Source organism: Notechis scutatus, chromosome 6 (assembly GCF_049901735.1).
Source record: "Notechis scutatus isolate UNSWTSFEM ecotype Mainland chromosome 6, rNotScu1.2, whole genome shotgun sequence".
NCBI lineage: Eukaryota > Metazoa > Chordata > Lepidosauria > Squamata > Elapidae > Notechis > Notechis scutatus.
Genome location: NC_142014.1, coordinates 23,615,627 through 23,628,754, shown reverse-complemented (window position 1 = coordinate 23,628,754; position 13,128 = coordinate 23,615,627). Strand labels below are relative to the sequence as shown.

The following is a 13,128-nucleotide window of genomic DNA, read 5'->3' as shown; positions in this document are numbered from 1 at the left end:
TGCTCTTGGGTTGGTGGGTGTGTGTGTGTGTGTGTGTGTTTTAGGGACGCATCAGAGAGATTCCGTTCCATACTTCCAATCAGTACAGGTGGAATGTAAAGCACAAGCAACAGGACAGAAGTTGTATCGAAAAGGTGTACCATTTATCCTCTTGAGCTTCAAAACATGCCACTCAAAATGTAGTAGGAATACTGTCAGTGGTTCTCTGCTGTTCTTCACACACACACACACAACACACAACCAGATGAAACACCCTAATGCAGAGTTTCTCTTGTGGCTTTTGTTCTTGGAGAGGAGATAACTCTGCTTATTCCTCCAAAAATCCACGCAGGAGGGCCTGTGACACATTTATAGAGGAGCAGAGAATAGGATAGGACAGAATTTAAATACAATAATAAAATAAAATAATAAAACAGACACGCAGCGGTGAAGAGGATACTGTCAAAGGACTGCAATAGCAGGGGCCCTAATTTTTTTAATGCTCCACCCTATTTTAAGCATCCATTTTTTTCTACCAATGTAGAAACTGTAAAGTTTTTTTTCCCCCTCTCAGAATCCCAAATGATACACAAGCTGTTGTGTGCTGAAAATAGGGGACTCCAGTACTGCTGCAACGTTTCTCTTTGTATAACCAAAATCTAGAGGGGGAAATGCCATTACAGATAGTCATCGATGTTCATTTAGTGGCCGTTTGGAGTTATAAAGGCACTGGGGGAAAGAAGCGACTCATGGCTGTTTTTGTCACAGGATCAAAATTCACTTAAGCGCGACCAACTTTAACGGCTGCAGTGATTCCCGTGGCAACTGTGGCAAGGAAGGTCGTAAAAATGGGGCAAAACTCACTTCAACAGCTGTCTTGCTTAGCCATGGAAATGCTGGGCTCAACTGTAGTCATAAATTGAGGACTACCTGTTCTGGGGTGGAGGCACACTTCCTTCTCCATTCCATATTGCAATTCTCCCTGAATCACCATTCAGCTTCCGTATTTATGGACTCCTGGAGAACGTAGCCTGTATCTAATGACACCGGCGTTGGATTCGTCTCTAAAATTAACCGTAGAGAACAAGGTGTTCTACATAAGGAAAAGCCATATCAACAACGCAGCCCAACCCTTTGCTGGTTCTGTTGGCTGATGCAGGGAGACAACTTGAGAACTGGCGTGATCAATGACCAGGGAAATATTTAAATCCAAGCTTACTCCCCTAATCAGGAAATTGTTATGTTATGCAACAAAAGCTACTCTCTCAACAGCGACACAGGTCAATTGCAAACTTTTATCTCTTTAGCTTACCACTCCATGATTTCTCTATTACACGTATTTGTTGGTTAGATTATCTTCTCTCAGTTCAGTTCTATTTTCCCTGTTAATATTCCCATTTGTAGTATCAACTGTCAGCATGATTTCACAGGTGAATCATCTGTGCTTACTTCATTTATCATACATAAATGATCACTCAACAGTAGGAATAGCATCTCTAGAGAGGACATAGGAGGCTCTGGAGGAACACTAGTTTATGAGTGAAAAGGTGTGTGTGTGTGTGTGTGTGTGCATGGGGGAGGGTGGGGGAGATGGGAAAGTGAGGCTGGAAGACTCCCAAGCCCTGGACCATCTCGGCAAAGCCATTCTCCTGGCAGCACGAAAGTAGTGGCCACCCGGAAGAAAGAAGGCAGATGCTATATCAGGTTATCCATATTTTCCATGTTTATTAATAAATAAGTCATGATCATACATCGCTCAGAGAAGGAAATTCAGTGCAAGGCAAAAACAAACAAACGACGAAAACACAGAATTTTCAACGAAGGAAAATACATATCGTACCCAGAATATCATCTGCAGAGTTTTCAAGAAACTACTTAAGTACCATCCTACCCTCCCTATTCTGTATTTAAGACCACAAATAAACCCCCTTTCGGTACACTTAAAATATTCCTAAGGAACCCCAGAAGGGGGAGAAAAAAACCAATCCATCTAGCAGTTCGTTTTTTTATGCCCATTTTGGAATAAAGCAAGATAACCCAGGATGTGCTTCTATCAAGATATGGCTGCTAATTAATCATGATGGAGAACATACCGGACTGATTCAGTGGTAGAGGATGCATATTGCACTAAGTGGAAGTGGCACACAAGACCATATGGGATTTCTCTTCCTGCCTAGAAGTTTGCACATCGTTGCTTTCTCTCTCTGGCTCAGGATTGACTCATGTGCCAAAGGAAATCAGCAATGAAAGCTTCAACCACATCCAACAGTTTCGGTATTTCAAGGTTGATGACCCACTGAGCACCTAAAGAGTAATTTGTGCATAAGGATTATTCCAGGGGGTTGAATTAGCCTTTCCAAAACTTTTGCAATCCCAAATTTATCTGTAGCAGGCCCAGTTAAGAGCTATCATCTTAGCATAAATCAGATATGTTGCAGCTTTGTGAAAATTTGGCTTGCAATAGGAAATGTAACATTTAAAAATTTGTTTTTATTTTTTAAAAAGGCTATGGTGGATTTTATTAACAAGAACTATGGAATGAGTTTGTATTGAGCAAATGAGGTTGAATTTACAAAATAAGAAAACGGGTGTAACAATGTTCTGCTAGAAGAAAACTAGCTGTTTATTATATTGCTGCCAAAAGATATATAACCAATTTAGGTGATACACATTTTTGTTAGAAATATGAACTTCTAACAAGTATGTTTTTCTAAATATATCTTTGGCATGTTAAAGCCCAACAAATCAACTTGAGGTATGCTCTTGGCTGTTAATTCTTGACTAGAGTTGTTATACAATAAAATATGAATGCAGTTTTATTGCATTTAATATGTATTCATTTCTTAAAAGATGGTTTAGTTTCTGGAAATAAATCCATCGAAATAGAACATTTTGCAGAGAAGAGCAACCAAAAGTTAGGGACTTTCAGAATTACAGCTAAATCTTTTCCTGGTGATTAGAACAGACTTTCCAAGTAAAAAATTAAAATGCCTCTTCTGTAAGCAACATTGTGTAATGTTTATTAAATATGCATCTGCTACTATTTCAAACAGGGCACTCATAGGAGTTCCCAATAACAATACAACAAGTTATCAAAATGATTTTAAATGAAAAAAAATTGCACCATGCTAGAATAGCAAACGTTTTTTTTTAATATACATAAAACAAAAAAAGAAGTGGGGGGAGAAAGTGGCACACTATCAAATGTCCAACAATGTCGGCCCCAAAACTTGTGGAAGGAAAAGCTTGGTAATCAGCTCAAAGATGGATGACAGCAATTAGACGAGACCCCCCACAGCGATATCCTCCAACCAGTTTCCAGTCTGCATATGGAATTGTGTTGGGGCATGAAATCACCGTAATTCTTTTAATCACCTTGGAAGAAAACAGCAATGTTTACACTGGATTCAATCCCTTGAGAGGGCATTCTGTGCCTTTTTTTTTTTTTATTATTTCCATGCATTCCCTTCTCCATGTTACTGTCAAGGGTACTTAATGTTTCTACCTGTGGAAGGAATGGTGTCTTTTCCACGAACGGCTATGGGTGGCCAGGTCTGACCTTCCCCAATCTGGTTCCCAACCAGGGTAACCTCCAGGAATTCTAGGCAGCATCGAATCAGGCCAAACCTGACCTGGGCTTGGGCGCATTGTCCTGGTGACGGGTTTTCAGGTTGCTGAGTGGAAGGAAGTCTGGGCAGGGAAAGGGGCACATTAAATCACGAAGGGAGTAGATCAGTGATCCCCAACCTTTTTTATGCTGCGGCCCGGTACCGGCATCAGCTGGGCGCCGCCATCTTTTTGATGAAAAAGTGCTTCCGGTGAGCTTTCTACCGGAAAAGCTCACCGGAAGCACTTTTTCATCAAAAAGATGGCGGCGCCAGCAAGCCAGCGGCCCAGTAGGACTTGTTCCGCGGACTGGTACCGGTCCGCGGACCGGTGGTTGGGGACCCCTGGAGTAGATGATTGCATGTTTCATTTGCCTGTGCAGAAGGGGGACTTTCATCTTTTGAGTGTTAAGAATCTGGGCACCAATATCTTATTGAAGTAATCATTGCACTAAAGGATGCAAAGGAAAAACACGCTCGATGGCCTGGGCTTGTTATCCCAAAGAGAGGCAACTGGACTTTCTGGTTTTTCTTTTGAAGATGTTTCGCTTCATATCCAAGAAGCTTCTTCAGCTCTCGGCTTTTTGGATAAGAAGCGAAACATCTTCAAAAGAAAAAAAAAAGGAAGTCCAGTTGCCTCCTGAAAAAGCACCATTGGGATAACCCTGACCTGGATGACTGAGAATTTCCGTAGAATCTGCCAGTGATTTAATCTCTTGTCTAGAGACTGTTCCCCCACCACCCACCACCACATACACGCACTATTAAATTTTCTTTCCTCAAACAAAATGCAGAAGAGATTCTACATCTTTGTCTCGAGACTGGGAGGTGAGGCTGTTCTCACTGGCCAGTACTGAAACCTCATCATCTTGGTGGCAGAGAAAGCGAAGCACAGAAACAGAAGACAGCCTTCCTCCAACTGATGATAAGAGAGAGGGATTCAAGCACTGTGTTTTTCAAGCCAGGGCAGTACATTGATTGTAATGAATATCTGAGAAGGGCAGGTTACAGTCAATATAAAAATGGGGGAATCCACTCCTCCTTTTGTGACAGAGCCACTCAGGTAGGATTAAAACATGGCAATTTGGAATAGAGGCCAGAGGCCTCCAAACTTGGCAACTTTTAAGACTTGTGGACTTCAACTCCCAAATTCTGGGAGTTGAAGTCCACAAGTCTTAAAAGTTGCCAAGTTTGGGGACCCCTGATATAGGCTGTTCTGACACAAGTTGCCATGCAAGTTTTAGCTTTAATGTTGGAAAAAATGTCAGCAACACAGATAAAAGTGCAGAGGGAGAAAGAGAAATTGAATACCCCGGGCAGGCTCCTGCCTATGAATTATCTTGGAAGGTGGGGAAGACCCCTTCCAATTGCCATTAAGGATAATGTCAATAAAGTAAGAATTCCCTGGCTTAGCACTTTTTCAACTTCCTTTGGCCACAAATTTAACATAGCTCCTGTTTCTTATAAAACCATTTTTTATTAGCAATCTTGGCAACTCGAGGAGACCACATGGATTCAGAAAGTTTCGGAGGAAACGGGAGCAAAAGACGAGGCAACCTGACCTGGCAGGGGAGGCAGGGGAGGCCTGAATGGCCTAGCCTAGCCGTGACATTTCCATAACTCAAGCAGTCACGCGTTTAACAGCCCTATAAACTAAGAAGTAATTTAAGCACACAACCGAATTGCACAGGGAGGGAAATCCACTAGGCCTCAAAAAAGGAAATTCATCCCACACAAGCTGCATTGTGTTATGCAAGTGAGGTGAGCAAAGACTCCTTCAGGCTTCGGACATTTCACTATAAACTGCAAAAAGCTACACATCATTACAAGGAACCTAAAATCTTGGTAGACAAATTGGGCTTTTTTTTCTTCTTTTCTTAAAAGTCCTCCAATGGGTTTAATTAGACTCTTCGACCCAATTTTTTAAAAAAAAAAGGAAAACGGGGCTTTTCAAAGTGTCATATGGGAAACCAGTGGTTTTTTTTTAAAATGGATCTTTATTATTAGGAATTACTCAACAAGACGGGACGGCAGCTGAGGAACAAAGACTCCTCAAAGTCCATTTGTCCACAACCTGCAATCTTGGCTTGAAAGGCCAGGGAATGCTGGGGGAGGCTAAGACTGACAAGGCAGGCCACAGTGACAATGAAGAGGTTTGCCCCAGGGGTGGCCTTCAAAAAAATTTAGGAAGGGGTTCTCTGCCCCGGTTGCTGGGTGGGCGTGGCCATGGTGGGCATGGCCTAGTTGGCCTCCTGCACCACAGCCGGGGGAGGGGGGGCGTTTTTCCGCTCCCCAGGCTCCGGAGGCTCTCTGGCCTCCCCTGGCCTCCGCACGGGCCCTGCACTTATCTGGGATCCAAAATGGGCCATGCGGAGACTCCTGGGAGGTGCGGGGAGGATGGGGCCAGCCAGTTGTTGCAACTACCAGTTCAACGAACCGGATGTAAAATTAACATCCGGTTCGCTCGAAGCGGTGCAACAGGTGGTCAGACCACCCCTGGTTCGCTCCAGATTTTGTATGAACTGACCAGATGCCCTCAACAATGGTTTTAAGCTTGTTCCTGGAGGTCACAAGGTACCCTAGAAATAAAAAGTTAAAAACCACTGTAGATGGAAGGGAAGGCAGAGGATCTTGGCTTGATTAAAAACACTCTGCTTGGTGGACAGCAGCGATAAGCAAGCGGGCAAAAACTGTGAAAGTAGCCAAATACGCACGTCCTTCTAAGCAGCTGCACTCTCTGTCCGTCCCTGGAGGATCTTCTACTCACCCCTGAGCCTGAAGCTTCAAGCAAGGTCCTGCAGTCAAGCCTGAGAAGAGAGGGCTGGACGGAAGCTATAACTTGAGCTCCCTGTCCGGTTTCATACAAAAGGGTTCCAGCCGCTCGTTCTCGGGCAGCAGGCTGTTCAGCCTCTCCATCAGTGGGACAGTTAGGTCAATGCCCATCTGGACGCGGCGGAGAATGGCGGACATCTCGTTGACTTTCTGGATCTGCTCGGCGTACTTGGCGTACCTTTTCTGGCGCTCTTGCATTAAAGTGTACAGCGTTTCTACTGAAAGATCCATCTGTAAAAATAAACAACAGAAATGGGACTTAATAACTTTGACATATATACCGCTTCACGGTGCTTGACAGCCCTCACAAAGCGATTTACAGAGTCAGCCTATTTGCCCCCAACAATCTGAGTCCTCCATTTTGCCGACCTCGGAAGGATGGAAGGCTGAGTCAACCCTGAGCCGGTCAGGATCGAACTCCTGGCAGTGGGCAGAATTAGCCTGCATTACTGTACTCTAACCACTGCGCCACCACGGCCAGACATGGATTATTAATGTTCCCTTCCCGGTATGAAAAAGAGTTTCTTTCTTCCTACAACTTGTATGGCAACCCTAACTCTTAACTCTGACAACATGACTCTGGGAGGATTGTGGGAGGCCATGTTGGCAATCACCATCATCATGAACAGATCCTATCCCTGCAATGGTCTACATGGGGATGGCCACAAAGACTATCCAGAAATTACCACCAGTCCTGAAAGCACGCAGTGTTTGCCCAGGTTAGCATCACTGCTGCACGAATTCCACTGGCTTCTATTTACAATCCTGGTGCAATTCAAGGTACTGTCATCTTTAAAGCCCTGAAGGGCAGGAGACAATTTACCTGTGGGGTGGCCTCTCCCTGAGATTTGCCTGTTCCACCAGGTCAAATAGGCTGGGCACACTCCAGGTCCCTGCCCTTAAACGTTGCCATCCTGTGGGACTTCGGCCGTGTGTGCCTTCTCAGCAGTGGTCCTTTGTAAAATACTCTCTCCCCGTACGCTCTTGTTGAAGGTGAGAGGTGTTTGGAGAAGTAGAGAGTTTTTAATTTGGTTTTTATTGTTTTATGACTGAAGCAGCCCGGGCTACGGTGCATAAGATGGGCAGCTATGCTTGTCATTTCAACAAACAAACAAGTGTATTCCCTTGCTGAATGTCTATGCGCTATCCAAGAATAGTAACTTTTTAAAAAGCCCGCTCAGATAAGGATGAGGACGGTGATGGCAAACCTATGGCACGCAGAGCCCTCTCTGTGGGTACGCGAGCCATCACCCCAGTTCAGTTCCGTCCCGCATGCGTGCTTCCCACTGGCCAGCTGGTCTTGGGTTCTCTGCTCAGCATGCACGGAGCACATGAACAGGGGGCCGCGCAGGCACAGAAGATGCACGCACATGATGCAGGAGGCATGCACGCATGCACAGGGGTGGGGGGGCATGCATGGGGGGCAGGGCGCATGCACGGGGATGCATGCGCATTGCATTTTGGGGATGCGTGCACACTCGGGGCCGAAAAGGTTAGCCATCACTGGATTAGGATAATGATTATCAACGTGTATAAACTTGCTCTCCATTGGTTACCTTTCCCCTTCCTTTCTCTCATTGGTAAGTTCTTTGGAACAGAGGTCTTTTCAGTTGTTTAGGAATGGAGGAAAAGGCAACCCAAAAAATGTTCTGCTCACTTTTGTGCCTTAAAATATAATTTAATGCTTCTTTTATTAAAAAAAAAAAAGATGAAACACAAAAGGCAAAAATATTATATCCTAATCTTTTAAAAGTGGGAAATGCAGTCTTTTCTTCACAAGGAACCATTTCTTACTTTCACTTGATCCTAGAACGTATTTCAATTACATATTGTATGAATTTAAACAATATGCATTTAAATACTTCTTGTGTTGAGTTGGATTTCTGTGAAGCAGCTGGAAGACAGAACAATTTTGTCCTAAAATCCAAAGAAACAGCCCCGCTTCCAAAGACGGTTTAAGTAACAAGTAACCTTATTATACATACAGGCCTATATTCTGGAAATTCTGGTAATCCAGAGACTACATTATGATTGGAGCCATAAAGGCCTACCTCAAAAGTATCCTTTTTAGGGACCTCCCTAGAGCAAATTCCTTTAGGGCAAGGGTGTCAAACTCGCATCATCACGTGACGTATCGAGACTTTTTCCCACTTCACTAAAATGGGGGTGGGCGTGGCCACTGCGTGATGCATCCGGGCCACAGGCCACGAGTTTGACTTTAGGGGTATTTGGGGAGTTGGAGTCCACCCATCAAAGTGTCAAGCTTGAGAAATACGGCTTTAAGAGCATGAAATTCCAATAGCAGTCATTGTTTGGGGGCATGCCAAAATACAACAGTTCAGGGGTGGGATTCTACCAGTTCACACCTATTTGCTAGAACTGGTTGTTAACATTCTAAGCAGTTGGGAGAACCGGTTGTTAGAAGAAATTATTGGCCTAATCCTGTAAGGAAGGCAGGAAGGAAACATTCTGGTGTTGCTTACAGAAACTGCCTCTCCGTTAACCCTTATTACATTCTTGGCAGGACTAGACTTCCTATCTCAGGAACTTCTCTGGAGTTTTCCCCCCCTCCTTTTCTGGTACTTTGCTTGTGTGGAGTGACCATTCAAAGTTACAATGGCACTGAAAAAAGGTGACTTATGATTGTTTTTCACACTTATGACTGTTGCAGCATCTCCACAGTCATGAGAGGCCAGGCGAGGAGATGCGTGCCGCGATGTGAGTGATGTTGAGTTGGCCACACCCAGCCAATAACATGACCACCAAGCTATGTCCACCCAGTCACATGACCACCAAGCCACGCCCACCACCTAAGCCACACCCACAGAACCAGTTGTTAAAAATTTTGAATCCCACCCCTGCAACAGTTCCATGTAAAGCTATCTGGAAAGCAGGACTCAACCCAGGGAGATGAAACTGGCAGCCTCTCCCGGAAATAGGTAACTCTTGACAACAAAAATACTTGAATGTATCCTGCACTGCAGAGGCTTGTTTGAGCATAAAAATAAGACTAGATCCAATCTTTCCAGTGAACGGATATGAGCCGAGATCCTCTGATCTTCTAACCTTCGCTGCTTGGAGTTTGAAAATTACAAACCAAAATTATGGGCTTTATTTTTAAATAGGAAAAAAAAGGATATGTCATTGCATGAGTAACGAAGACCCAAGGTCATCAATTTACTCAATAAAAGGTGGTTAACTTTCCTTTCTATATCTATACTAGCTCGATACCTGTAAAAGAAGGGGTGTGGCTTTTTGGGAGGAAAAAGGGGGAGACCCCCCCCCCCCCCCCCCCCCCCCCCCCCTCCACCAACCCCCGTCAAAAGGTGAAAAAATTAGACTAAAAAAAAAAATACTCAAAAAAAAAAAAAACCCCCCCCGCTACGCTCTGACAAACCTCTTGTGTTTTCTTTGCTTTCTGGACGGTCATTTGGAAAAATCCTTTCTTAGTGAGCCCCCAGAAGCCAAATTTCAAGTTTGTAGGCTTTACAGTTCTGGAGATTTTGTGATGATGTATGAGTGGTATTTTGCTTTTACATATATAGATGATTCCCTAGGGAGTGTAAAATGACTTGATAGCACATGATCCACCAATTAATCAAAGCTTCCTTTCACTAGCAGAATTTTCTAGCCGTTGCTATAAAAAAATTACTGTTTTCTGAACAACTATCCTGTTTAATCTTCCTCAGCCCACACTTCCAACTTGCAATCAATTCTAATTTTACAAGAAAATTTTCCTCCAAACTCCTTAGCCTCAGACAGAAAGTCATAAAGGGTTGATTCCCCCCAAGTGCTGCGTCAGGGGGAGTTTAGAGTTTAGATTGTATGATACATTGGTGAATGTGGGTCAGGGGGCTGGTTTTCTTGGCTTTATTATTTTTTGGCATGCTACCTAGAGTTATGTGCTACGGGCGCTGATATACCTCTCGTAAGTAAATAAATATTCCTACCTTGATTTTTCCCAGTATTTAGCTATTGCCATTAGTACTCTAAGTAACTTATTTATTAGTGACCAAATTTTTATTATTTTTTTATTAGCAAACCACACAGTGTGGCCAGCTATATCCATTGTGTTCTCTTGGAAAAAGGGTTGCTTGCTATTTTTTCAACACTACTTAAAATTAATGATACTGCAAACCAATACAAAGAAATCCACCTTGGGGTCTGAATTCTTCAGAATTATTCCCTTTGCAACTCTTCAATAAACTTGCTTTATATTTCAGTTAAATGCCCTGCTGGCAAAAATATTCACAACAGTCTTAATGTAGCTTATGAGGATCTTCAGCCAACACAACATACACATTTTAAACCCAAGAATAAAGCAGAAACTTGTCCACCCCAAGAATAAAACACTCAAACACAAACTAAGTAGTGTGGTATATGCAGTACAATGCAGTGAGCCATGTGCAGAACTGTACGCTGGGAAAACAAAACAACCACGTCATAAACACATGGCACAACATAGGAGAACAAACCCATCAGGACAAGATTCAGCAGTCCATTTGAATTTAAAAGACAAAAGCCCACTCTTTTGAAGACAGCAAAGTCCACATTTTGGACAGAGAAGGCCTCTGGTTTGAAAGAGCAGTCAGAGCGGCCATCTAGGTCAGAGCTGAAGAAGCTTCTTGGATGAAAAGAGAAATGTCTTCAAAGAAAAAACAAGGAAGTCCAGTTGCCTCCTGAAAAAGCACCTTTGAGGACAATCTTAACGTACCTGGATTATTTAAAAAAAACTGAGCATTAACGATAATTAATTTCACGATGTCCTCAACATACATACAATCTGATTTAATCCGCATTAGCATTTCCCAAACGAATTCTCCCAGAAGAGATGGAAACAGAAAAAGCTGGTGGTTTATTGTCTCTCAACGTTTATCTTGAAGCCCTTTGGAAAATACAAATCCAATCCAGAGGTTCAGCTGTTTGACATTTATAGCAAACTCACAGCAGACCCAATTCCTCCTCCTCCTCCTATTTAAAATTGTGGCAGTCAGCAATCAATCTCACCACCACCAAACCTGATGAAGTCATACCTTGCTGTTCATGTACCATCAGCCCAGTCTCCAATGAGCAGAGGGCTTATGATCGCAAACTAAACCATCTGTCTCCTATGCGAAGTTCGATCATATTTCTTCTACCCGATGTCCTATGGTATTTAGCAACTCTATAAAGAAAGCCTGATACAGTACAGTGAGCGTGATTTTGCATTGTACTGTACATGGTTCCTTACCCATGGAACGGTTCGCAACTTCTTTCACAAACAAAATTCTGCATAACTCATAATAAGCACTTTTTCAACCCCAGGAATCAAATGAACTCATCTTACGATGCATCTTCCCTGCCAGGTGTGTCTCCTGGATCACTGCAATGCAAATATCCATGCCAGATGTCCAACAACGAAGAGTGAATGTATATTTCACAGGTAACAACACTCAGAGGTTCATGGATTACTTCATAAACTAATGCACACAGGAGATAGGATTGATTTCTTATCACTTGCTGGGAAGTGAAGCAAAATTACTGTAATGAAATACTGTGGAACTGAACGAAATGTTCACATTAAACAAAAAGGTGTTATGTCTTCTTCACACAAATAATGCCTCTCTGCAGGATGGTGGTGCCTGTCTTGAAAGAGGTGTGGGTACACCCCTTTCTCAAAAGGCCATCCTTAGACCCATAAGTGTTAAGTAAGTGATTTAGGAGAATTTTTATAGCTCACAGTTGAAAAAAGGGGATTCTTGGTGCATGGTTGTACCCAAAGTACATAAGATCATCAGCGCTAGTCAGTGAATAACTTTCTGCAACTTTCCCTTTTTAGCAATAGCACTTGGACTTATATACTGCTTCACAGTGCTTTACAGCCCTCTCTAAGTGGCTTACAGATTCAGCACATTGCCCCCAACAGTCTGAGTCCTCATTTTACCAACTTTGGAAGGCTGAGTCAACCTTCAGCCTGTCGGGGTTGAACTGCTGGCAGTCGGCAGAGTTAGCCCACAATACTGCGTTCTAACCATTGCGCCATCACTTTTTAGGGGATGATCTGGACCATATTCCGGCTGGGCTACAGCCCTGAGACTGCACTGGCCATTATTTTAACGCCATCTCAACTCTGAATTCCTCCTTCAAAATCCATTTTAAAATAGAGATGCACTCCACTTCTCTGCCACTGGAATCAAGTCAACCCAATGGTGTTTGCTCACCTTTTTTTTTTATTCTACATCCTTTCCCCCCACTGCATCTTTCCCATCAATGTTCTCACTGGATTTTTATGCAGGATCTCTCTAGTGTCCGTTAAATATGCATTGGTTTCCCTTCGTTTGCAGCTACATCGAATCCGGTCTCAACCCTCTTCCAACAAGATAAACCTCCCCTCTTAGTCTAGCCCCGTGATGGCGAACCTATGGCATGCATGCCACAGGTGGCACGCAGAACCATTTGTGCTGGCATGCGAAACACAAGCAAACTTACCTTACTGCGCATGTGCGTGCTCCTCAGATGATTTTCAGCCTGTTTGAGGCCTTTTTCGGCCTCCCAGAGTCTTGAGGAAAGCCTTTGCAGGCTGAAAAATAGGCCCATTTCATCACTTCCTGTATTCCCGGAAATACCGGAAGGGATGAAACGGGCCCATTTTTCATCCTGCAAAGCCTGCAGAAGTTTTCCTCAAGCCTCTGGGAGGCCGAAAAAGGCCTCAAATGTAGTGCAGGTAAGGGGG

At 43.5% G+C, this 13,128-nt stretch overlaps 1 protein-coding gene across 2 annotated transcripts in view; it reads right to left on the bottom strand.

Annotated features, from left to right (window-relative positions):
* Positions 1-5,512: 5,512 nt before the first annotated feature.
* BORCS5 (BLOC-1 related complex subunit 5) overlaps positions 5,513-13,128 on the bottom strand; it is a 33,577-nt gene continuing 25,961 nt past the window's right edge. For both annotated transcript variants that reach the window (XM_026679268.2, XM_087969531.1), the window contains exon 4: positions 5,513-6,647. In XM_026679268.2, coding sequence (XP_026535053.1) covers positions 6,417-6,647 — 231 coding nt within the window. In that variant the 3' untranslated portion in view covers positions 5,513-6,416. The remainder of the gene's footprint in view (positions 6,648-13,128) is intronic.